Source organism: Zonotrichia albicollis, chromosome 31, assembly GCF_047830755.1.
Source record: "Zonotrichia albicollis isolate bZonAlb1 chromosome 31, bZonAlb1.hap1, whole genome shotgun sequence".
Lineage (NCBI taxonomy): Eukaryota > Metazoa > Chordata > Aves > Passeriformes > Passerellidae > Zonotrichia > Zonotrichia albicollis.
This window is the reverse complement of record NC_133849.1, coordinates 2,392,016-2,419,297: the sequence shown is the minus strand read 5'-3', so window position 1 is coordinate 2,419,297 and position 27,282 is coordinate 2,392,016. Positions and strand designations below refer to the sequence as shown.

The window sequence follows — 27,282 nt, the reverse complement described above, 5'->3', positions numbered from 1 at the left end:
TAATTCCTTCACTATGGGGACCAGATGATTTCAAGAACCCAGCACATCACCCTGGACAACCTGTTTTGGTGGAGCCCCTGCTGCTGTAGGGGAAGTACCACTGCTGTTCAAAATGTCTCTGACAATTCCATTGTTCTAACTTTTTCTGCCTCTTCGTGGCAGAGTCTGTTGTGTTTACTTTTACAGAAGAACTCTGAGGGACATGAAGACCTGATAAACCATGATAACACTAGAGATGGACAACAGAAATCATCTTTTCCCTTCCCTTTATGGTAACACCAGGTGATGATTTTACACGTAACATGTAAATTAATTGAACTTGAATAAATTGGCTGCCACATCCAGAGATTTGACCAAATTACAACAACCATCGAAGTCATCCTTACTGGCATTGGGAATCAGTGATTGCCATCAAACATTTTACCAAATTGGGAGAAAGTAAATGTAAATGATCACAAATTGGTAATTGATGCACTTGGTTCTACACAAAACAACGTTTCTTTGGCTCTCAGCTGTATCCAGGCACAATTGTAGATGCAGTCAGTTGCTGCCTCAATTATAAGAGCAGGTGAAGAAGGCACTTTTGCCACTAAAATTTGGAAAATAATTTGGGACAATGCCACTTACTTTGAAAGAGAATTCCAATCCTGGTGGAACTTAGTGAATTTTACCTATGACCCCATTTCAAATACAGCCAGTTTTTGTGTTAACCATACACAATGCCTCAGAGCATTTGATTTTCCCTGTTATAGCATTAGAACTGAATTACGACAAAGCTGTTCTCTGTCCCATAGAGAATGGGACCGTCAAATCGGTGAGTGACGAAGGAAGGAGACCAGGACATCAATTGATCATCACAGGCCCCATTTTATTGTTCAGTACGGCGGGTTAAATACAGTTCGTAATGAACTTCATCCATATTGCAAAAGTTGAGCTCAGGATTGGTTAGTTACATATCAGCAGCTACACCTACTTCCGCATTCCTATGGTTCTACTTTTGATACTTTCTACATATTCTTAGGAGATATTCAGGAATAATCTCTACTCCCTATCCTCATGTTGCAGCAAGGTCACTGATTGCTAATTGCTGACATTTTCCTTTCAGCTTGCTGACTGCCGACTTCCCTCTCTCAGCTTAACCAGCGGCATTATGTCAGTATGGCCTTTCTCAGCTAACCAACTATTAATAAATCTATCCACATTTCCCCCTTTTTCTTCTTGAGCAAGGAGATTAGTTTGCCAGGTTTTTGCTATTGTACGGCTGACCATGTTTTGAATACAATTAAAGATACAAGTCATAATAAGCAAAAACAGTAAAATTACACCCAGCAGTCCTATAGCATAGATCACAAGGTTCCTCAGCCATGGCCCAAGTCCTGAGCTTTTAAGCCATTCGTCGATTCCTAAACCTTCTTCTTCCTTGAGATTGTGAAGTCCCTGTTGCAGTTCTTTTATCTTAGTGTGAATGGACACCGAATGATCAGACAGATTCATGCAACACATTCCTTCAAACTCTTCACATCCATGTCCTTGTGCTAGGAGCAAAAAATCTACGGCAGCTCTGTTTTGCAAAAACATGGGCAATGGTTAACACTCTGCGCATCTGCGGTTAGCATGTCTAGAATTTGTGATGTCTTGTTCAGCTCATCCTTTGCCCAGCACCCCAATTGCTTTGCTAAATTCATAGCCTTATTGGCAGATCCTCCCAGCAAGATAGTTGAAACAACCACTTGTTTGAATGTGCCCCAAAACTGTGGATCTCCTATCGAGCTGCAGCCTAAATCATGTATGCTACGTCTCTTTCTGTTTGAATTTTGACTCAGCTGCATTAGCAAGGACACATTAGGGTGAAACAATGACAATTTTCCCAAATAACAGGGTCCACCCTGTGGTCTAGCTGGTATACCATTCCACGCCCTGTCTCCACAAATTAGAAATATTCCTGTGGGTAATTTCATTGGTGCCGTGATTTTTGTGCTGTTACATTTACTGTAATGCTGCGGAGAGACTCCACTCACATTCAGGAATGAATCTAGGGTGGCCCATGTTTCTTTCGGTCGGTTTGAAAATTCGAAGCTAAACCATCCACCAGTTGTAGTGTTAGACAAACTGGCGTTTGTACTGCCAAAAAGATCCAATTCCTCAGGAGGAGAATGCAAAGAGGTGTTGAGTGATTGGATCAGTAAACATTGACGATAGCCATCACTCTGACCTGCAGTATATCCTTGTTGCCCTGGCAATTTGATGTTTGACATGCTAGGCATACATAAGGTTTGATTTTTTATCAAACTGCAAAATTCTCCAGGAGACCACACCGGAAGTCCCACCAGGCATGTTCGAAATTGGTTAGTGACTCCTCCAAGACTAAGACAAAGCGATGATTGGTTAATTTGATTAGCAAGCGTCACCCATAAATTTTCTCTTGGCTGACTAAAACGTGTTATTTCTACTGCTTCACTTACTACAGCATTGAGCAATATAACAAGAACAAACCTCATTTTTCCTTCTGCTTGCTTTGTTTTTTCTTTCTCCGCTGTCTTTTCCCTGGTTTGTTAGATTGTCTATTGTAAGGCTGAATCAATTTTTGAATACACTGATCTAATTCTAAATCAGCATCTTTGATTACAGGTATAGCGTGAGATAAGTTTGAAGGTAAATCAGCTTTACAGCGAGCTGCTATGATGCGTGAGGCTTTAGTAATTTCAAATATTTTAAGTGTTTCCTGCAACTTCCACCTAAGATATGCTATAATTACTTGTTCAGCACTCTCAAAAAGCTGTAATCCTGTCCGTCCTGGCAGGCCAGTACTTTGTTCAAGAGCTCTAACCCAAATAAAATTTCTAATCCACTTTCCAAAACAAGGTATACACCATAAATATCCTATAGACCTTTGTGAATACCAATAAACCTGATTACAATCTGCACAATGCAAAGCTACCCATGCATGGCACTTATCATTATCCCTTTTGCAAACATAACAAGGAAGTGAATGTAAGTAAGGACCAGTATAAAAGTCTGTCTCTTCAATCCAATGCAACCAATTCAATGGTGGTGATTGCAAAGCCTCTTTAGCTTTTTTACTATATGAGGCTAATAGCTCAAGGTCTTTCTTTAACACAAGATGTATTTTATTTTGCAATTGTAGTTCTTGTTCATTATCTTCCTCAACAACTATATCCTCCCGAGGGTCCCACAACTGTAAAAGTGTCCTAATCATAGAAAATTAATTAGCAATCACCAATAGCCTTATTTACACGAGATCGTTCCCTTTTTTGCCTTCCTTTTCTTATCTATCTTCAATCTTGCTGCTCCTACTTTTACTGGTCCTGCCACTTGCAAACTCAATTTCTGCAACTTTTCAATGCAGCAGTCTAGTGCCCTTTCAGGATTTCCCTTGAAGGGCCCTACAATTGAGCGCTGTGTTAAAGGTACTACTTTCCTACACCTTACAGAGATTATGCGTGATTTACTTTGAACCTTAATTCTCTTCACGACACATTGTACTTCCCATCGATAATAAGCAAGAATTTTCTGTTCAGAAGACTCATAAAGACTTAGAGCTATATACGCATTTTGCCCTGTTTGTCTCCTTAATTCATCTTGCCAACTTTTACCCCACTGGTGCTCGTGTTCACAAGTGTGACACCACAAATCCCACAATAATGATTGTTCTAACCAAAAAGTTCTATCACAACCCCCACAAAGTAGGGCTATCCAGGCAGCACAATGTGGATCGTGACAGGCAAAGCAATGTTCCTTTGCTGGATTTGTTAAACGAAAAGTTGATAATGAGTCAATAAAACCAATTAGCTCCTGGGTTGTCCGACAGTAGTGTGTCAGTGCTCTGTCCACCGCTTTCGAGTATCCCTTCAGCTGTAGCAGTAGCGGTTGTAGGACCAGAAGCAGTTTCTTCCCCAGTCGCTCCCTGTCCTCCTCTGTGAGGCGGTCCACCAAATGCTGCATCAAAAGCAGGTTTAGTCCATTTAGCAGGCACCCACAGAGGCCCTGTAGGTGAGGAAACACAAAGATACCCCCGACCCCAATATAATACTTTTGCAGGTTTTTCCCATAATCCTCTACTGGGGTTCTTATACTTAACCCAGACCTCTGTTTCCTTAGTATTTTCCTGACCTGACCTTGGATGATGTTTAATTGCAGGAGGGGTATCATCTTCCCCAAAAATATATAAATGATTAATTACATACAACACCTTAGCCAAATATGCTTGTGGATCTCTCAAATCTTGATGTTTTTCAATATATTGCTTAAGGATACCGTTTGCTCTTTCCGCTATTGCCTGTCCAGTAGGGGAGTGTGGAATACCTGTCACATGCTTAACCGACCACTGATTCAAAAATTTTTGAACCCTAGCACTCACATAAGCTGGAGCATTATCCGTTTTGATACTTTTTGGAACTCCCATGACAGCGAAGCAACTTAACAGGTGTCTGATAACATGTATAGCTTTCTCTCCTGCCTGAGCCGTAGCCCATATGTAATGACTATACGTATCTATAGTGACGTGCACACACTTGACTTTACCAAACCTAGCGATATGTGTAACATCCATTTGCCATTTCTCATTTATTTCTAAACCCCGAGGATTAACTCCAATGCCTAAACCTATTCCACCATTATGATAACTACATGTTGGACATGCTCTAACAATAGCCTTAGCTTCTGACAAAGTCAATTCAAAGTGCTTTGCTAATCCTTTTGCATTTTGATGATATCTACTATGTGCTTCTCTGGCCAATGTATGCTTATCAATAGGACAAGAGTTATCAATGGGTAGGGTAACCAATTTATCTGCACGTTCATTTCCTTCTCCTAAACCTTCAGACCATTTATGGCTCCTGATATGAATCACAGAATACGCTGCATTTCTCTCCCGTAGAGCTTTCCTTAATTGTACCAACAACTCATACAATCGTTTATTATTCACTTCCTTAATTGCTGCTTCCTCTATTCGTTTGACTACTCCTGCAACATACATAGAGTCTGTAACCACATTTAAAGGCTCCTGTAAGTTGGATACTGCCCATACTACTGCTAACAATTCCAAAGTTTGTAAACTATCCGTAGGGTCTGCTGTGAGGAGTTGATGTTTCCATTGTCCTTTTTCTTGCCAAGTGACAGCAGCACGCCTTGATTTCTTTCCTGCATCGGTAAAGGCTGTAATAGCTCCTTCTATAGGGCGTTCTTCTCTCAAGGGTCGAGTAATCCAGTTTCATTCTGTCATCCATTGCAAAACTTTAGGCACTAATTTGCTGGTATCTACTTTTGCAGACGATGTCAATAATGCTTCCTGTAAATCCTTTGAATTAATCAGGTACCAGTCCAAGGTTTCTTTTTCCATAGGCAGTCTAATGGTAGCAGGTTCTCTACCATCCACTTCAAGAATTCTGAGATGCCCCTTTTTGATTAATGCAGCCAATTGTTCAATTTTTGAACATATTGTTTTCTTATGCTGTAATGGTGGAGACAACCATTCCAACACCCGTATCTCCCCCGTTTTCTTTTGTTGTTGAGAGAGAGCACCAAGCAGGTGTCAAGGGCTATTCCAGATAGTAAGGTCAATAGGGTGGTCGAATTGTCAACGAGACACATACCCCTGTTGTACACAGTTACTGATTTGCTGCAAGGCAAGACGATGCTCCTTTGTCAGGTATACAGGAGTAGTAGGGTCAACACCCTTAACAAAGGCCGTAGGGCTTCTAACAAATGATTTGGTATTCCCACAATAGGTTTCAGCCACTGTAAGTCTCCCAGCAACTTCTGTGCATCATGTAGAGTCTTAATGTCCAATTGTAATTCCAATTTTTGAGGTATCACTATTTGATCCATCAAAGTTCATCCCAAATATTTCCAGGGCTTTGTGGTTTGAATTTTCTCTGAAGCAATAACAAGTGAATATGCAGCAAGAGTATTTCTAATAATGTCAATCTGCAAAGAGGAAAATGGTTGTTGCTGTGCAAACAAAATATAGTCCATGTAATGATATATTATAGTTGCTGGCCATCTGCGACGTAGTGGCTGTAATGCTGCATCAACATAAAGCTGACATAAAGTGGGAGAATTCCGCATGCCTTGCGGAAGAGATGTCCATTCAAATCTTTTATCTGGTTCTCCACGATTTATTGCTGGTAAAGTAAAAGCAAATCTCTTCATATCATTAGGATGCAGGCCAATGGTGAAGAAACAATCCTTTAGGTCAATAATTAAGAGTGGCCAGTGTTCTGGAATCATAGCTGGATTTGGAAGACCAGGCTGTAAGGCCCCCATAGGTTCCATTTGGTCATTTACAGCCTGCAAATCATGTATTAAACGATATTTCCCTGATTTCTTTTTGATCACAAAAATAGGTGTATTCCAAGGGCTTGTGGAAAGTTGTAAATGTCCCTTTGAATATTGTTCCTCTACCAATTCATGAGCATGCATAAGGCTTTCCCCTTTTAGTGGCCATTGCTTAACCATCACCGGTCTATCCGTCTTCCAGGTGAGTGGAATGGGGAAAGTCCAAGCAATGGCAATTACCCCAAAGGGTGCTGATTAGTTAACACCACTCCCAATTGTGTTAAAATGTCCCTTCCAATTAAACAGGAGACTGTAGGAGGCAGTTGCACAATTGAAAACACAGCAGATATTTGTTGATCCTCAATGGACACAGACAAAGAAGGTGACCTGCTTGCCAATGTAAATCCTCCTACTCCTGTGAGCATGTTTGCTGATGGGAATAGAGGCCAATGTTGTGGCCATGCTCCTGGAGAAATAATGCTGGTATCTGCTCCTGTATCCAATAATCCATAAAGGGTTATGCTTTGTCGCCCATAAGTAATTTCAACTTTTTGCTTTGGTCTATTTTGTAAATCCACAGTTAAAAGTGTAACACCAGTAGAGCCAAAACCTTTTTTATCCCGTGTTTGCCCAGTAAATGGTTGTATTCCCGATGTCATTTGTGATAGTGGTACCAATTGTGCAATACGTTGTCCTTTTGTTATTTTAATTGGAGGATAAAGGGTGTAAGCCATGATTTGTATTTCCCCTGTAAAGTCGGCATCAATAACTCCAGGCAAAACAAATAATCCCAACATAGTTGTAGAAGAGCGTCCTAATAATAATGCTCCACATGTTTGTCCATTTAATAAAAGAGGACCCTTTACTCCAGTTGGTATTTTCTCAGGCCGATTCGTCATTAGTGTGACATCTACTGCTGCTGGTAAGTCCAAACCGAGGCTCCCTGTTGTTGCGGGTTGCAGACAGGAGGTGGCAGCAATGTTGCGGCAGCTGGTGTCTCCGATGTCATGGCGGCAACTTGTATCTGGGCGCGGCCCCCGTGAAGCGCGCTCTGCTGATGGTTTCCCGACTGGCGCCTACAAACTGTGGTATTGTGGGAGCTGGATCGGCAGTGTTGACACCAAATGCCAGTCGCTCGGCAAGCTCGGCGTGTGTGTCCCTCATTGCCGCACCGGTAACACTTGATAAATGGCTTTGAACCTCCTTGCATGAATGCCAGTGACCCACTTCGGAGAGGAGCAAGAGCAGCTAACACCTGATTCTGAGTAGACTCTGCCTGCTTTTGTAACCCCAATCCTAATTCCTTTAGAGCTTCTGCTATGAATGCTTGCGAAGCTGTTGGCATTAACGCCATTCGCTCTAATGCTTCCTCAATGGTCCAATTTGCTCCCAAAGTAGTTAACACTCTTTGGGTTGCTGGATTACTATTTTGCAAGGCACACTGCTTCAATAGCGCCCCCTTAAGGTAGTCTGCAACACCGGCCCGATCTATAGCAGTAGCTACCCTATTGATAAAATTTCCAAATGATTCTTCTCTACCTTGCTTAATGCCCATGTAAGCTGGTAACCCTCCTGGCTCTTTAACCATATCTATTGCTGTACGCACTAATCGCATAGCCTCTCTAAGCTTATCCGGTCCCGATATCATCTGTGCCTCTGTACGCAAATATGCCCCTAAGCCCATGAGCTCCTCCACTGTTACCCCATGCAATGGGTCTCCCTGGGCTCGTTGTACAGCAACTGATTCATTTACTAACGCTTGCCAATGTGCATTAAACAATAACTGCTGATGTTGAGTGAATATTAAACGCACTATTCCTCTTAAATCATTTGGGCATAAAATCTGAGTATTAAAGAGATAATCTAACATTTGCCTAACAGGTTCACTTTTTACTCCAAACTGACTAACCGTGGAACGTAGCTGGGTTAACAACTTCCAATCTAAGGGAGAATATGCTGCTATATTATGCATAAGATTCCCTTGTGCATCATACTGTGGTGTGTACCGGACATGTAACCGGACATGCAAGGCTAGAAGCTATTTCTACTGCTTCGCCATCCCCCATTTGCATTACTTCTTTTGCCACAGCAGCCCAAGCGTCCCTCCTTTGATTAGCCATTTACCCCATAGATCACGGTGTGCCCCTGGGATGGGAGCTGGCTCTTTGGGGGTGCTATGCTGCCGGCATTTCGGTGCAGGCACCGAGTTTTCGCACGGGGAAGGCGGTGAAGCAGAGGTTGGCTCACGCGGGGGAAGCGGCCCCCCCGCCGGAGCTGACAGTGAAACCGGAGCTGGCTCGAGCGGAGCCGGCGCGCGCGGGGGAAGGGCCCCCCCCCGCCGGAGCTGTAACCGGAGCCGGCCTGCTCGGGGGTAGCGGCGGAGGCAAAGCTGGCGGCCGAGGCGAAGCTGGCTTGCTCCCACCCCCACCATCCGACCCGCCTGAAGCCGGCGGCGGAGGCAAAGCTTCTTTGCTCTTACCTCCCCCATCCGACTCGCCTTCCCCCTCTGACAAGGGGGGTGCAGACGGTTCCACTATGTCTATAGGCAAATCCTCCACACTACTATGCTGGGGACTCTTAGGCATAAGTATCCTAGTTACAGAAGGTGCTAAGGGATCATCCTCACGACCATATCCTATATTCCTCTTATGAGCTTCTGTCGCCCTTTCTGCTGCCTTTCTCTCAGAGACCTGCTGAAGTAACGTATTATACACCACCCGCCATAACTTCCCGAATTTTTTAGCTGACTTATCACCATCTATCATTGTATCCAATACTATTTCTCCAAACTTTTTCCACTCTGATAGCTCATGAACTGTGTGCGGGTTACTAAATATACCTTTAGCATGGCTGTAAGCTAATAACCGCGGTAATTCCTTTTTTATATCTATCTCTTTTACTCCTCGCCTTTCTAAATATGAGGAGACGAGATCGTATGCCGCTTGCCTATCCATACCTATTAATCAGCGCGCGCTGTTGCAGCTCTCCAGGCTCAGGCGGCACGTAGATGGCTTGAGTCACCGTTGTGATCCTCAAGGGTGCTTTTATAATCCGGCACCGTCCCAGCTGCAGGGACCCTCATCCAACTTCCTCGACTGTGGCGAGTTCCCTTTTTCTTTTTAATCCGAGAAAAAAGGACAGAGGTTCAACGTTGCCGCAGCGTTGCCCGCAGCGTTGCCCGCATTCTCCACCATTTGACGAAGGAAGGAGACCAGGACATCAATTGATCATCACAGGCCCCATTTTATTGATCAGCACGGCGGGTTAAATACAGTTCGTAATGAACTTCATGCATATTGCAAAAGTTGAGCTCAGGATTGGTTAGTTACATATCAGCAGCTACACCTACTTCTGCATTCCTATGGTTCTACTTTTGATACTTTCTACATATTCTTAGGAGATATTCAGGAATAATCTCTACTCCCTATCCTCATGTTGCAGCAAGGTCACTGATTGCTAATTGCTGACATTTTCCTTTCAGCTTGCTGACTGCCGACTTCCCTCTCTCAGCTTAACCAGCGGCATTATGTCAGTATGGCCTTTCTCAGCTAACCAACTATTAATAAAGCTCTCCACAGGTGAGAAATGGCAAACTGTCAATTTAGAATCTTGTATTGTCCGAGAACAACAAGGGCTCATCTGTGAAATCAATGCAATCAGAGCTCAAGACAGTTGTTTAGACACAGAGCAAAATATGTGTCATTTTGAAATTTGTCCTAACAAGACTTCTGAAACAGTCCTTATATACATAGGCAATAGATGTGCATGCTTTAGAACCATTTGTGATTTTGTATTTGTAGAGAATGTTGTAGTAGATACTAAAAATCTTTCCAATTTCTGTGCTTGTAACTTTACCAAGATTACAGGATGTGATTTCTCTTATGAAGCTCCACTTACCTCTCACTACCTGTTGCAATCTAACTACACACTGATTCACAAACTGATGCCTACTCCTATTGGGATGAATCTCACTTTGGTAAGACAACTGCTGCTCCATCGAGACTTGGTTGAAATCCTGGAGAAGATTCAGAAAAATGGACAGAAAACCCTGGTGACTGTTCATCACAATGTGAGACAGATACATTGTGTCATGGAAAGAGTGGAGGAAGATGCCGAGCACAGGTGGTGGGATACTCTTTTAGGTGATCTCCTTCTGCCACAGGTGCCCTGAACAGTGTGTGCCATGCCATTGTTATCCTTTTGATTCTAATTCTGTTTGGTTTTATTTTATCAGCAGTCCCATTCATTATGAATTGGAGCATGAAACAGCTGACAAGATTGATGTCTGTAGTTAATGCACACAACTTGGCTGATGTCCTCTACACTGTGGACATCCCCAAGACTTTGACACAAAGCAATTATGAATGAAGCTTATGTGTTTTGGAATAATTCCTAATTTCCATTTATGATTTTGTGGGAATTGCATTAGATTTTTAGTGAATTGTCTTAGAAAATCTTTTTTTAAGTTAATGCTTGTATTAATATGTGTTGATTGCTTTTGCTTTTGATTATTTGTGACTGGTTTTAACCATTTAAATATTGTTTTAAAAGTAATATAGTTTTAATTAATCAACCATTTGTGAAAATTATTATGATAATCAATATTATGTTTGTTTATTGTTTTCCTTTCCCTCTCCTTCTCCTATCCTTTTTTTCCCCTCTCTCACTCTTTTTCCTCTCTTTCTATCGTCCCTATTTTTCCGGGTTATACTACCAATGTACGCTGAGTTCTGCAGACTCATCAATGATGCTCCAGAGTTCTGCTGATGAAGATCCCTCAAGACAATTGTGAGTCACGGTGTCGTGCGAGAGTCTGTCTGAATTTTCCCTCATCTGCCTCATGATCGTCATTGGGGGACCACTGAAGAGAAGACCCCTCATGTCTTAAATCTCTGGATCCAAGGGAGAAAGTCATGTGCCTGAGACCTGAGAGCGCAGTGCTAAGCCATTGTTCTCACAGTGGTGTTTGCTGTGTGCTGCTCTGAGCCCAAGGAGAAGAAGAAGAAGGGGCACCGTGCCCTTTGTGCAACAACAGCCTTGGGAGCTGTCCCACCTCTCGGCCTGGCTGGACTTCTCCTGAGTTTCAGGTGGTCCCCCAACACAGAAGACCCTCACCTGTTTTACAACTACCAGGACAGACAGACTGAGATGGAAGGAGCCTCTCCATCAAGGACTGAGACATGGAACCCCCATGTGAAAAGGCCCCTCTGCTCCTTCCAAGGACTGGCACTGAGACCCCCAGCCCGGGGCAGGTGTGTGGGGGAGGCAAGCTGACCAAAGCGTGATGTTTGCCTGCAGGTTGTGACCGCTGGACCAAGAAGACAATGGCTCTCGCTTACAGCTGAGAGCATGGACTACCTGTTACATCTATTCCTTATTGTATCTGTTTCCCCCCCTCGCATTTTCCAATAGAGTTCTCATAATAAGATCCTCTGAGTTAGCGAGAGACTTCGAGATCTCCTCAACGTAACAGGCGGGTCCTCGACTGGACTGGACCAAAGGACTTCATCTCTACGTTGGTAGCTCTATCCCCTCTTTCTCTCTCTCTCTCTTTTGTCTCTCTCTCTTCCTCTATCTTTTTATCTCCCTTAATCCCTCTATCGCATTTTGCTGTGCTCATTCAATAAAGGTTCATTTGTTTCGATTATCTTTACAAACCCCTTGTACTGTGTCGGTTCTTTTTGCACCCTGACATCAAATCCATGAACCATCACGAAACCCTTCCCTGAGGATGGATTGTGACACCCCCCAAGGACCCCTCCCCAAACTCCCCTCCAAAGCCCCCCCAGACCCCGCTAAAACCCCCTCAAGTTCCCCCCAGACCTTCCCCAAATCCCCCCCAAACCTCCTCAAGACCCCTCCCCAAATTCCCCTCTTGATGCCTCCAGGACCCCTCACCTGTCCCTGCGCCTCCTCAGCAGCTCCCGGAGCCCCCCGTCCTCTCCCAGCGCCTCCCCCGCTCTCTCCAGCGCCTCCCGCAGGACCCGCCCGAGCCCGGGGCGGCTCCCGGGGGTCCCTGAGGGAGTCCCGGGGGCGGGGGCGCCCGCTCCATGCCCGGCCCCGGGGTCAGGGGGCACTGCTTTGGACTCGGCTCTGATTGGCTGGTACACGCGGGGAGGGCGGGAGTTGCTGTGAGGAAGACGGCCGATGATTGGTTGGTTTCATAGAGGGCGTGCTGATTGACAGGATGGGGTGGCGAGGCGGGCTTTGCCGAGGGGAGGCGCACGGTGATTGGCTGGATATAGGCAAAGAAGGCGGGAGTTGCTGAGGGGAGACCCACGGTCATTGGATGGTTTGGGGTAGGGTGCACCGTGATTTGTTAATTTGGGAGAGGAAGGGCGGTGATTGGATGGTTTGGGGCGGGCCACGTCACTATTGACTGGGAAAAGTCACGGATTTTTAAGGGACATTTCCGGTTTTTTGGGGAAAACCTCTCAGATTTTTAAAGAAAAATTCCCGTGTTTTGCAGGAGAAAGCTTCCCGGATTTTTTGACCCCACATGACCCCAAATAACCTAAATAACCCCAAAACACTCGAAATAAACCCCAAAGAACCTCCAAAAACCCCTAAACAATACCAGAAAATGCCCCAAATAACCCCAAACAAATCCAAATAACCCTAAAAAAACAAACAAAAAAAACCAAATTAAAGTCAAAATCCCCCAAATGATCTCAAGTACACCTAAAAAAACCCATATACACCAACATTAACCCCAAGAACCCCAAGTAATTCCAAAAACACCCAAGTAAACCCAAACAAACCCAAATACTTCCAAATAAATCCAAACATTTTCAAATAACCCCAAATTAACAGAAATAAACCAAGTAAAACCCAAGATAAACCCCAGTTAGTCCATAAATAACACCAAATAAACCCCAAACCAACCCTAATTAAACCCAAAGAAACCCCAAGAAACACCAATTCCTCCCGTCCCCACCCCAAAACAGATCCCGACCAATCAGAACACGCGGCACTGATGACATTCCACTTGCTGGGCACAAACTCAGAGCACTGACCCCGCTCAGCGATTTTCAGCCAATCAGCGCCCGGCCCGACTCTGACTCATCACTTGCCAGCCACACACCAAGGCCTCTCACTGCGGTAAATACTCAGAGACCGAGCGGGGTAATTTCCAGCCAATCAGAGCGCGTCTCCCTGATGACTCTTCAGTTGCCAGGAGCGATTTGGGGAGGCAGGGAAGGTGACCCTGGGGATGGGCTGGGGACCCCAAATTAATCCAAAACAGGGTCGGGAGCCCAAAACGGAGCAGGAGGGGCCTGGAGCCCCCAAAACCAAACACGGGGTAGGGGACTGGGGGAACGACTGGAAAGGGGAGGGAGAGTGGGGAAAAGAGGGTCGGGAACCCAAAATTGAGCTGGGAAGGGACCCCAAAATTGAGGTGGGAGGGGAATGGGACACCAAAATTAGGCTGGGAGAGGTATGAGATCCTAGAACTGAGCTGGGAGAGGGATGGAACACCCAAATTGAGCTGGGACAGGTGTGGGACCCCAAACAGGACGAAGCCAATTTTGTTTGTTCCTAGAATATGTAAATGAGTTTATGGATATGCAAAAAGTCTATGAATATGCAACAGGTTGATGTCATGGGAGACAAGGACCAAGGGGCAAAGGTTGTTATGGCCTTCAAGACCCCCCAGTTATTTTCGGGGACACCCCTTAATTATTCTGGCTTGATTACATCAGCCTGTTGCATATTCATAGACCCTCATGAATAACCATAAACTCATTTACCTATTTCAGGAACTATTTGACATGGCCCATCCTTGGGGGTGTCTCCCCATTTCAGCAGCCTCCACTGGAATGGAAAATATATACCCCCTCCCTTTGATTATTAATAATAGTAATAACAATAACAAAATAATAATAATAATAATAATAATAATAATAATAATAATAATAATAATAATAATAATAATAATAATAATAATAATAATAATAATAATAATAATAACAATAATATTAATAATAATTTGAAATTAAGGGGCTCTCAGGAAAATATATGGGAGTAGAAATAACAGTTTTTTATTTGTAAAAATTTAAAATACAAATGCAGTAGTACAAACAAAAAAAAAAAACAGTGACAGGGTCAGAATTCTCCAGGAGTCCAGTGAAAAAGGTTGATCCTCTTGGAATCCAGTGCGAAAAGGGCTGATCCTCTGTGAATCCAGTGGGAAAAGCTTGATCCTCTAGGAATCCAGTGGAGTATGAGGCTGATCCTTTGCAATCCAGTGGGAAAAGGGCTGATCCTTGGGGAATCCATTTCTTAACCCCCAAAGGCAGGGCAAAGGCAGGGCAGTGGAATATTTACAGGGTATCCCAAGGGTGGAGTTGGGGTTTGGGTCAGGGGAGGAGTTCTTTGCAACACAAGAAGGGTGAGATCAAATTCCTGCCTCTTAGCAACAGCAGCACTCCACACAGAACGTGTCCCCAAATCCTAAATTCCCTCTAAAACAACTGAGCAATTATGGAACTTCAGATCTATCTATTTGATCAATTTCCCTCATTTAATCCAGTTTTGGGTGTTTTTAAAGGATGAAGGTGCAGCAGAGGAAAATTAAGGCCAAACCAAAAGGAGAAGCAGCCAGGTGTGTTCCTACCATGGATCACAGGGAATGTGAGTGACCAGGGCTGTGCCCAAAGTGCCTCCTCCAGTGGGGGATGGAGCTGGAGCAGCGCACGAAGCTCTGCCCGCACTCGGGGCACTCGCAGGGCTTCCCTTAGTGGTGCCTCCGTTGGTGTCGGGTCAAGTGAGAGCTCCTGGAGAAGCTCTTCCCACACTGGGGACACTCGTAGGGCCTCTCCCCAGTGTGGATGCGCCGGTGTCTGATCAGGTGGCAGTTGCGTTTGAATCCCTTCCGGCAGTCAGGACAGCGGAAGGGCCTCTCCTCTGTGTGAATCCGATAGTGCCGGAGGAGATGGGAGCTTCTCTTAAACCTCTTCCTGCATTTATCACACTCGTAGGGCCTCTCCCCAGTGTGGATGCGCCGGTGGGTGACGAGGGTGGAGTTGCGCTTGAATCCCTTCCCGCAGTCGGGGCATTGGAAGGGCCTCTCCTCTCTGTGAATCCAATAGTGCTGGAGGAGATCGGAGCTGGTCGGAAACTTCTTCCCACACTTGGAACACTCGTAAGGCCTCTCCCCAGTGTGGGTCCTCTGGTGCACAATCAGGCTGGATCTCTCTCTGAAGCACATCCCACACTCGGAACACTTGTACGGCCTCTCCCCAGTGTGGATCCTCTGGTGTCTGATCAGACTGGAGCTCTCTCTGAAGCTCTTCTCACACTCCCCACACTCGTAGGGCCGTTCCCCAGTGTGGATCCTCTGGTGCACAATCAGGTGGGAGTTCCACCTGAAGCTCTTCCCACACTCCACGCACGTGTGGGGCTTCTCCCCATCATGGAGCTGCTCATGGAGCACCAGCTCCGAGCTCTGGCTCCGTCTCCGGCCGCCTTCCCGGCCCAGGCTGGCTCTTTCCCCCTCAGATCCCCGCCGGCTGCGTTTGCAGCCCCTCCTCGTGCGGCATCTCCGGGGCTTTTCCTCCCCGTTGCCTTCCTGCGCCGTGGAGCCGCTCAAAACGGCCTCTTCCACCAGGTTCTGCCGCGGGCATTTGTCCTCCCTGCTCTCCATGCTCAGCTCCTGCTCTGGGGGAGGAAGGACAAGGACAGGATGGGATTTGCCTCCGTGCCACAGGCAAGGGCAAGGAGATCCCCCAGGGCGTCCGCAGGAGGACGGCACCGCCACCCCCTGATGACCATCCAAGGGGCCTTTTCCGCTCAGCCTTGGACTTCTTCATTCTCCAAACATCCCCCCAAAAACCCCATCCAGGGACCCCCTGGTATATCTGGGCCCAGCTCCCCCTCCCCGCTCACCGGTGCAATGGGGGGGGCGATGATCCCACAGTTGGGGGCTGCGAATTCAGGCAGGGATCAACCATGTGGTTCCCTCAGCTCAGCCTTGATCTGCCTTTGTCCCTCCTCTTCCTCTTCCTCCTCCTCCCCTTCCACCCCCCCTCATCCTCGTCCTCTGTCTTATCTCCACATCCTTCTCCTCTTCCATCCCTAACCCTAACCCTAACCCTCCCCCTGCTCCTCCCCATAACTCCACCTCCTCCTTCCCCTTCATCCCTGCCCTTCCCTCCCTCCCTCCTCCTCCTCCCCCAGCAGCAGCCACACCCTCGCTGCCCCGTTCCCGCAGCCCTCGCAGCCGCGGCAGGAGCGGGGATGGAGCCGGGACAGGTCAGGATGGGCAGCGCGGGGCTCTCGGCTGCTCCAGCCGCTGCAGGCGGGGGGAACCCGGCCCGGGCCAAAGGAGAGGCAAACTGGGCAAACTGGGGGCTGCACATCCAAACTGGGCCTTGCTGGGGACCCTGCCTGGGCACTGCCAGCCCTTGGGGCTCCTCTCGGCACATCCGCCAGGGGGGAGCGCACACAGGGCTGGGGGATCCCAGCAGTGGCAGCACTGCCAGGGACTGGGCTGGACTGGGATTGTACTGGGAGTGACTGGGACTGTACTGGGCTTCTACAGATATCATACTGGGATCGTACTGGGAGTGACTGGGAGTGCACTGGGCTTGTACTGACATCATACTGGGATCATACTGCCATGCCAGGGCAGACTGTGATCGCACTGATGGACACTGGGATCATACTGGGAGTGAGCAGGAGCCTGCAGGAGGCAACTGAGACCATGTTAGGGGCAAATGGGATATACTGGGAGTGACTGGGATTATGCTAAGGATGACTGGGAGCAGCTGTGAGTAACTGGGATCATGGTGGGAGCAACTGGGAAGAACAGGGAGTGACTGCGTGCATGCTGGCAGGCACTGGAAACTGCTGGGCTTGTACTGGGATGAACTGGGATCATACTGGTGGTGACTGGCAGTGAGTGCCACTACACTGAGGCTGACTGGGAGTGCTTGGGAGCAAATGGGATCATACTGGAAGGAACTGGAAAGATGGTGGAGGGAACTGGGGTACCCTGGGAGATACTGGGAGTGACTGGAAGGAAAGTGAGGGTGAAAGAGAGCAACTGGAACCATGTGGAGTACTACTGGTTTATTCTGGCAGAGACTGGGAGCACACTGGGCCCATATTTGGATCATACTGGGACTGACTGGACTAATACTGGGAGGAACAGAGCGTCACAGTGAGCACACCCTGCACATCATCCCCCATACTGGGCCTGACTGGGAGCAACTGGGAGCAAATGGCATCATACTGGGACTCACTGAGTTGATTGAGGAAGTCACTGGAACCATGCTGGTGGCAGCTTGGACCAAACTGGGAGAGACTGGAAGTAAGTGGGATTATACTTCTAAAAAATGCATATTTTGTGATTGGGTTTTCGCAAATATTAAAATGAATATTATATGTCGTATGTTAGAAAGTACTGCTGTATTAATTCTCTTAAATAGTTGGTTAAATATAGATTTAGGTTATTAAAAAAATGTTAAAATAGAAACTATGCTTGGTAAGAGACTTTTTTTAAAAAAGGACTTGCAGCGAGATAGCAGCCACAGGACACCTAAATCTTTCAGGGAAAAAGAATTTAGTGCTCTCTTGTCAGAAGAAATAACTTCTTCGTGCCTCGAAGCTGCTGTTAGGTTTCAGAGGAAGAAGTTGACACTGACCAGACAGAATCCTGTGTTTGATTGGAATTTATGCATCATGTATGAGGTGTATGAATATGCAACAGGCTATTGTTTTTAATGGTTAATCCTGTGTTAACAGGTGTCCTTTTTCGGGCTCGTACTTCCCAGAAAAATGCTTCCCAGAAAAAGGTCCCCGGATGTCCGTAACTCTTTGTATTTGTTGTCTCATATTGTCCTAATTGGATTTGTCACAATTGTCATTACTCTAATATTATTACTATTTTTATAATCATTTTATTACCATTAAACTTTTAAAATTTTAAAAGCAAGTGATTGGCGTTTTTCACAATTTGGTAGCAGAGGATGGTTACTCACACCTCGCTGCCGGTGCTTTAGGAGAGTCAGAGTGGGGAAGGTGCGCCCTGCCCCGTTGGCAGCCTCGCTCTGTCTCCCCTGGGGCGACCGACAGACGAAGGTTATGGTGGACAAAGGGAGACAATAAAACAAAGAGAAGGGAAAAGGCTCCCTACAACCGCGGTAATTGGCCCCCTAAGAGTAGTAATGTGCACGAAGAACCCGGGAAGAAAAAGGGATTGGTAAGTATTTCTCAGGGGGGCAGGTACAGGGGGATGAATGTGTGTGAATGAGAGGAGGGCTGGTTGTCCCAGACCTGCCAAGTGAGTGCTGGAGTCTCCCACGCTGCCTTTCCAACTTTCCTCAAGGGAAGCAGCCAGTAAAGAGACACAGCGAGTGAGGAGAGGAGTGAGAGAATCCCCCGGGGTAACTGGGACTGGGTCTCAGAGAGAGGCTGGACCCCTTGGAGCAAGGGAGCAGAGGAGTTTCCGAGCCAAATCCACTAGGAAACGAGACAAAAGGGAACCCTAAAACTTCTGCTGGTTTGAGGGATAAGAGAGCCCAAGAGCATCCAGAATTAAAACCTGCTGCGTTGAAGAATTAACATTCTAAGAGCATTCACGGTTGAGCAAAATTCTGCTGGATTGAGGATATGCTCAAGAGCATCTGGGATTGGGCAGCACAGCTGGGTTGAGGGATATCCAAGAGCACCAGGACTGGCCAGAAACACCTAAACTTGTAATAGGTGATGTGAAAGTGTAGTATATGGTAGAGATCATTCATGCTATTAATGTATAAAATATTGTAAACTCCACACTATGTCTCTTGACCACCCTGGCCAGGAGCAGTGTCTTATTCATATACATCTAGTTCCTGGACTTGGTTGAGACAAACATCGGGGTTTTTAATGAAAGAACAGAAGCTTCCAGGGCGATAATCGCTGGCTTCCCCGGGTCACCAGGTCCAGCCAAGAGTGATTAACGCCTCGTCGATTACAGCTACCACAATGATCCACAGCCCCACCCTGATGCATGTGAATGCTGACTTCCCCAGAGTCTACTGACAACATCAGACACCGGGACTGAGTCTTTGTCCACCTCTGCTCAGGTAAAGCCAAGGTTATGCATGGGAAGAGACACAAAGAACATTCGGTCGTCTCTGCCTCGAGCAGAATAAACTGTAAAAGAACTCGCTGCGTCAGGCAGCATTTGTGAACAGGGGGAGACTCTGACATTCGCAGGTCAGATCCGTGTTCACCCAGCACCGAACCCAGGCTCGACACTGACCCTTGGCTGTGGTGGTTTTGACAACCGAACTTCAGTCGCACAGACAAATTAATAAATCTTTGCTAAATTTTCATATAAGTATGGCTCTCATACTAATAAGAAAGTATCAAACTCTCATTTGATCATTTATAACAGAAGTTACCTTATTGTTGTCTTGTTGTGTGTGAGAGTGAGTCACACACAAAATCAGCCTCAGCTTCCCGGGCGGGTGGGAAGGGGGGCTGTGGAAGGAGGAGTGTGTGACCCACAAATAAGCCATTGTTCTCCTGGCGTGTGGGGGCTGTGGCATAAGGTACAGGTGACCTGCAAACGGGCCATTGTCCCCAGGGCCTGTGAGGGGGCCGTGGCTAAAGAGTGTGAGTGACACACAAATCAGCCCCACAGGGGAACGGCACCGGAGGCAGCAGAGTCAGGGCCCTCCCAGGAGGCCCGGAGATACTGAGACCCAGAGGCCACCCCAAGGCCAGGGGGGGCCACAGGGACCCGCGATTCTCTGTCAACAGGGATCCACTCTGTGTCCTGAGGGCGGGAATGAATGTGTGGAAGTGAGTGAGAAATAAAAGTGAGCGAATGTAGATGAATGAAAGTATAGGTAATGTATATTCTGTATTTTAAGCTTCACTATATCTCCTTGGAGGGAGGTGTATTGTACTGAAAGTAGTGTGAGAAAAAACATTTTTCTTTTTGGGTGTGTAGTTGAAAGAAAAGCGGTATTTAGGTTGTTAGTGAAAGTGAAAAACAGAGATAGAAGATGAATAGATAAGATCTTGAAAAATGAGAAAGAAAACCAGTAAGTTGGATACAGGGAAAAAAAAAAAAGAAAAAAACCCAGTCCTTTGGGAGTTATGTTAGCTAACAGAGATACAACTACTTGCAAAAGGAGAAAATACAGGGTATGTAGTAGTTGATGGGGAAAACATGCAAACTACAGAAAAAGGGAAATTAACCTTAAATTACTAAGCTCAGACTTGTGAATTATATACTTTAAATAGAGCACTAGAATATTTAACACAAAATAAAGGAACTATATATACAGATTCAAGGTATGCCTTTAGAGTAGTACATACCATTAAAACATTTGGAAAGGAAAAAACATTACTTAATTCAAGAGGAAAAGGACTAGTACATGAGGAACTTATTTTAGAGGTTTTAGAGGCATTAAAATAACCTAAAAGAGGTAGCTATAGTACATGTTAAGGAACCCCACAAGGGAAAGACCCCAGCAAGAAGAGGAAATAATTTGGCAGATCACAAAGCTAAGGATGCAGCAGAAAATGGAGCTGAAAGAGTTACGTTAATATTAACTCCAAACCAGGAAAAACTGGAAATTCCAAAGTTTAGGGAAGCTGAGAAAAAAGAATTAAACAAGACAGGAAGTGAACAAGATAAATCAGGGAAATGGAAACTTCTTGATGGAAGACAATTTCTAAATAAAATGTGCTTCTAGGAAAATATTAGAAGACATGCATCAGAAAACCCACTAGGGTACTCAAGCTTTGTGTGATCACTTTTAAGGAACTATGGGTGCACTGGGATTCTCGGAGTAGCCAAGCAAGTAACTGAAAGATGCTTAATTTGGCAAAAGAGAAATAAAAAGGTCAAGAGAAAAACAACATTAGGAGGACGTGAGTTAGCTCGTTGGCCATTTCATTGTATCCAAGCAGAAGTTTGGATTTGTTAGGTTCTGTGTTTTTTTGTAAAAAAAAAACCATTTAATCTAGAAGAAAGAGAATATGCCATATGTTAGACAGGAGATTTTAGGAGAATAAAAATCTTTAAAGTATCAGAATGCCCGAGAAAAAAAACAAGGAAAGAAAAAGGGGAAATGAAAGAGAAGGGAACAAGAGCAAAACTCAGAAAGAGAGTGGGATCCTCTGCAGCTCTTGCCCCCTCCGTTCGCGGCCCAGGCGCCTGTCCCGGGTCCCGGCTCGCTGCCCGCCTCAGCTCCGCCTGCCCCGCTTTCCATCCCAGGTGCGGCCTCACTGCCCAGGGCAGCTCCACCTGCCCCGGCGCTCTCGCTCAATTTGTGTGCCCTGCTCCCACTGCCTGGCCCGCGGCCGCTCTGCCGCCCATGCTGGGCAAGATGGGGGTTGCTCTGTCCTGCCGCCTGCTCCGAGCTCACCGCGCCCACCGCACCCAGGGGGGGTCCCAGCCATCCCATCCCCGCCTGCCCTGCCCGTGCCACCTGCGCTGGGCACCGCCGCTGCTGCCGGGCTCTCCCACCTGCCTTTGCTCTGCCGGGAGCTGCCGGATCAGCCGCCATCAGCCATCTGGGGGCTGCCCACGCTCCGCCTCGGGCTCCACGGGAAGATCCCCCTCTGCCGATTCCGGCAGCAGACCCTGCCCACACTCCCACCGAGCCTCGGCGGGATATCCTCCCCTGACCCCGTCCTGCTCTGAGTTACGTCCCCTTGGGAACCACAGCCCCAGCTGTTCAGGGAAGCTCTCTCTCTCTCTACAGGAAGCACCTCATCGAAACACTAGGAGCTCAGATAAAAGGCAGCCCTCTCCAAATTCCTTCTCGAAACACGGGAGAAAGGCCATAGAAGGGAAAAAAGTGAAAGAGTTAGATGAAGGGATTGCTCTATTTCCGTTCAGAGAGGTTCCCATGGGAGGGATGCGCTGCCCCGCCCCGCGGGAGCCACCAGCGCCCCTGCCGGCCGTGCCCGGAACTGCACCCAAGGGGAAAGCGCCGCAGCCCAAAGGCCGGGACTGGCTCCGGGCTCTGTTTGCTGTCAGTGCCGCAGCTGTTGATGTTTGTTTGCTTTATTATACACACTAGTAAAGAACTGGTATTCCTATTCCCATATCTTTGCCTGAGAGCCCCTTGATTTCAATATTCCACAAATTAAGAGGGAGGCAGTTTGCATTCTCCATTCCAAGAGAGGCTTTTTCTGCCTTCCCGAGCAGACACCTCTCTTGTAAAGCAAGACAAGCACCCACAGGCGCTGAGGGGGCTGCAGGAGGGGCACAAGAAGGCCCTGCAGCACTTGGGCACAAAGGCACAGCAGGTGAGTGCAAGAAGGGAGCAGCAAAAGGCCAAGCTGAAGGCAAAGGCCAGGGCACAGTTCCTACAGCCCCTGAGGGATCAACCCCAGCGCCCAAGGGGGCCCCAGCACCCAGGGCACGGCTCGGCCACAAGCACCTGGCAGAGGCATTGCCCTCCTCGGCAGGGGAGAGCCCACCCAAACAGCCCCTGGCAAGGAACCAGGGCTCCAGCTGCAGGGCACAAGGACACTGCAAGCACAGACAGCAGCACCCTCAGCACCAGCAAGTCCACCCCTTGATGGACATGGATTGGCAGGGCTGTCACAGCTCCCATCACACCAGGGACCCTCCACAGTGCAGCCCTTGAGAGCATTCAGGGTGGGTCTGCATTGAGAGGAGGCATTTCCTGATGGACACAGGGGCCTCTCAATCCACTCTGAATCTTAGACCTAAAGGGGAAAATAGTAACGGAATATTTTAATTTTTGAGGGAATGAGTGGGAAAGATGAGCAGGTATGATTTCTTCAACCACTATTAGAAACTGTGGGGGATAGGTTTGAATAACATGAATTACCTTTTCTTTCTCCTGTGATTGCAATTACCTAGGAAGGAATTTGAGAGCTGGATTTTAATACTGTAAAAGGGGATACAGAGGCTAGTTCTATTCAACCTTTGTGCCAAAATCTGACAAGGCCCATGCTGAAGTGAACCCAGAAGTGTGGGCAGCCTCAGGGAAATAGGGAAAATTAAATATGGAGCCTATACAAATTACTTTAAAGAAACCAGGACAAGCAATATCCTGTTCCAAGAGAGGGAAGGAAGGGCTCACAGCCTGGTACTGAGTCCCTGTTAAAGGCAGGGCTTTTGGAGCCAGGGATCTCTCCCTACAACACTCCTATCCTGCCAGTCAACGAACTGGATGGATGGACAGGAGGAGGAATCACAGAATTTTCAAGTGCTAAAATGACGATTAACTGAGGTGGCTGGCCTGGACCTTCCACACGGGGAAAAAGAATTTGAATTATAGGTGGATGTTAAACAGGGTCATGCCAAAGGAATTCTTGAGCTAAAATGCTTCACCCAGTGGCCAGAAAGTGGCCTCATTGCAAAATTGTGCAGCCACAGCTTTCATGGGAACTGTGGCCTGAAAAGTGATGACAACAGGACCATCTCCTAGAGTTCAAGTCTGGCATCAAGGTAAAGCTCTGACAACCAAAACAGCCTCTAAATGGATGAGCAGGGCTCGGTTATTACAGTATGAAACTTGTTCAGTGGCACAGGAGGATTTAGAACTGAGGACAGGGCAAGGGTTTAACCCAGCCTCCTGTTTGAACAGCCTGGAGAGGGGCTGGCAAGGAACCCAGGACTGCACTCAAGGGACAGAGCTCCAGACCCAGGCTGGGACAGATTGATGATGGGACATTCCCTGGCCTGAGGGAGAAAATGTGTTTGTGGATGGCTCTGCAAGGGCAGCAGAAGGGAAAAGAGCTACAAGACAGGCTGTTATTAAGGAAGGGCAATCAGACACAGCGCAGGTCACCGCCCCATGCTCAGCTCAACCCGCGCAGCTGTGGGTGCTTGTGAGAGCCTGGCACTGAAATGCCCTGAGCAGGAAGGCTTCAATATCTTCTGCTGACACCAGGGCACCTAACAGGGGGGCAAAAGCAATTCTCACTGCTTCAGCAACCACTGCAGCAGATATCAAGGCATATTCTCCCACAGCAAGCTGGGCTGGCACAGAGCCTGCCCTGGCACTTTGCTGCTGCCAACACCCAGCCCGGACATCGGCTCCTGCCTAAGGAGTGCAAAGCAGCACCACTGGTGGCCAAGGGGCCCATGCCAAGTGTCCCTGAGGCCAGAAACAGCCGCCAGCACAGCTCAACATGGGGGGGACCCCTCAGCCTGGCCTCAAGGGCTCTGAAGCCCCGGAGATTTGCACTTCCCTCCCGCAGCAGGAGGATGGGAGGCCGCCCCTGAGCCTGCCCTGAAGGCAACGCAGCAGCAGCCAGGGCTCCACAGCGGGCCAAGCCCCTGCGCCTGCCCACAGATCCTCGCCTGGAATCCTCTGCAATCCTGCCCACCCTCCTCTGCCATCTCCAGCCACTGGGGCCAAGCCTTGCTGCCACTGCTGCAGCTTCAGCGCTGCCTGGGCCTGCACTGCCACAGCTGCTGGGGAACACCAGGGCACAATTCCACTCTGGGGCTCACTGACACCCACACTCTGGGCTGCCTGCCATTGCACTGCTGAAAAATGTACCGAGTTTGGTTCTTTTAAATATACTTTCTCTACTCAGGTTTGGTTTGTCTTTGCCTTGAGGAAAGGAATTTTAGAGGTTTTATTTAAGGGATGTTATACCACTCAATGGAGATGAGTTCAACATCCGAACAGACTGGGAATACCCAGCAGCAAACAGCAACCAACAGCTACCTCAGACACTGCCCCGGCAGAGCTGGAGACACCTGGGCTGGAAAAGGCTGAGAAGGAAATCCAGGAGTGTGGAGACAGAATTCATATCAGAGGGGAAGGAATCCGGGTCCAACAGGAAACTAAATACTAAAAACTTACACAACTTGGAAGCAATCTACATTAAAGCAGTGGATTTAGATTGGTTCAGACTACATAAAGTTTGGGAAAAATCGAGTAAAACTCACATGGCATGGAATGATTTTCTCTGCACAGCTGAGCTATTTGTGAAAGAAATTATTTCTGTTGCACATCCTTGCCAGAACCAAGGAATGCTTTGACTCTCTAACACTAAAGAGATTCTTGGAGAGTTTTTGTTTTTCCTGCAGTTTCAGTGACAAAATTACAACATGAGAAAAATTTTTCATAATATTCCCACTTTATATTGCCAGGTAGGTTTGGTACAGAAGTGTGAGAAACAATTTTTGGTCTGGACTTTTCCACGTTCTCCTTTATGTTGCATTTTGCAAAATAGAAGAGATTTAACTCTAATACTTTGAACATAAATAGTTAATACTTTTTTTTTAAAAAAGCATATTCTTGGGGGGCCACAGGTGACTCACCAGATGGCTGCCCTGGAAGAGAAGCTCCATTCCAGGCAGCCTGCAGAGGAGCTTTAGAAATGCAAATGAACACTGCTGGGCAAAGTGTGGACAATGCACGTGGGTCCCTTGCCTGGGGCAGGAATTGGGCTGATTCCCTCTGCCCCTCACCCCAAGCTCTGCCTGCTGGCACTGATGGAATTTGCACAGCTCCAGGCAGAGCCCATAGGTGAGTGAAGTAAAGTGAAAATTTTCCAGGATAGAAATCCATTTTTATTTAAGTGAAATGTCATTTTTGAGTTGAGTCTGTAGTTAGAAACCATAGTTATTTAGCTAGACTGCAAGGTCTAAGCTCAGTGGAGTTACTTCAACGAAGGACAGAGATGAAAGGGGGGGGACAGAAGATGATAGAAGGAGACAGAGACTGCTGTAAGGGCAAGTCAACCTGACCTTGGAATTTTTTCTGATACAAAGGAACTAGTGGTAAATGTCACATGAAACCCATAAAAATGAATATGTATGAACCTATTGTGGAACTGTATGCATATGTATTTAAGAGTGAAATAAAAAGAGACCTGAAGTTCTCAGAGGTACGCATGCCTTTTTTGAAGAGAGCAATCTCCGCATGCATCCAGCACTGTAATAAACATACCAACTTTACAACTTTGACAAAGTTGTAGAGTTTTCTTCTTTTCTCTGCAAAACATTATGGTGAGCCAAGGCAGGAGTTCTCTGTCCCTGCAGGGGCGGGGGGATAGACAGACCTCCAAGGCGCTCCCTAAGATTTTTTTCCTGGTGGGGCTCCGCTCGTCTCGACTTGCCTCCTGCAAGGACAGACAAGGACCTGCTGGCTGCGGAGGAAAATATGGGATGTACTGAGGGGCCCCCGGGGAAAAAGAGAGCTAAGGAGTAAATCACTCAGAGACGTCTGGGTGTAGCTGGTGGAGCAGCTGGATTAGAGACGGGGGTTCATTGTTCTGATAGAGCAGCCACTAGCGACCCTGGGGGTGGGTCGAATGAATCTCTATCTGCATGTGTGTGTCAAACACTGTGTCGCTGTACGGTAAATGCATTGTGTGGTCAGTGCCATGTGTTTCTAATCGTGCAAGTGTATAAGTGTATGGTGTATAAAAGAGAGTAGATCTACAGTGCCCTACAGTGCGGGGGAGTGAGTACTCCCCGTGTTTGAAGCAGCCGAGTGAGGCCTGAGGTGCCGGCTGCAGCAAGCTGCGGGGGCAGGGAGAGAAGTGCCCTGCGGAGAAGCGAGTGGAGGAATGTCAGTGACAGTATTTATTGTGTTTAAATGCAGTGATTTGTGTAGATTTGGTACATTTTAACTGTGAGTACAAGCTCAGAGAGTTCCTTTGCCCTGAATGTTTGGACTTGATCTCTGGACTGTGTGCTGTTATTTTGATTGTGTCCAGGGAGAACTGCTGTGAGTAAATGCTGAATTATGGTATGATGTGTTGTGTTGAGAAAGGTGGGCGCTTTGAGAGATATGCCCTTTCCCAGTGATTTTGTGTGGTGATTTTTTTCCACTGCATTGAGGTAATTTGATTCTCGAATTGTATAGTAGTGTTTGTGGAAATTTTAAGATTTTGTTTGCAACAAGAGTAGCATTTTACACAGAAGAACTATGGTACGGTGATTTATGTTTAACTATGGTAAAGCAAATTGAAGGAATTCCACGAATTCTCCCCCCACAGCAATTCAAGCCCTGGCTCTAGTGAATTTGAGATAAA

At 46.9% G+C, this 27,282-nt stretch overlaps 1 protein-coding gene across 1 annotated transcript; it reads right to left on the bottom strand.

Moving 5' to 3' along the window:
• Positions 1-14,328: 14,328 nt before the first annotated feature.
• Positions 14,329-16,369, bottom strand: LOC141725872 (uncharacterized). The gene has a single exon (XM_074530033.1). It carries the CDS (start codon positions 15,941-15,943, stop codon positions 15,035-15,037), a length of 909 nt encoding a protein of 302 aa, XP_074386134.1. The 5' UTR covers positions 15,944-16,369; the 3' UTR covers positions 14,329-15,034.
• Positions 16,370-27,282: the final 10,913 nt, after the last annotated feature.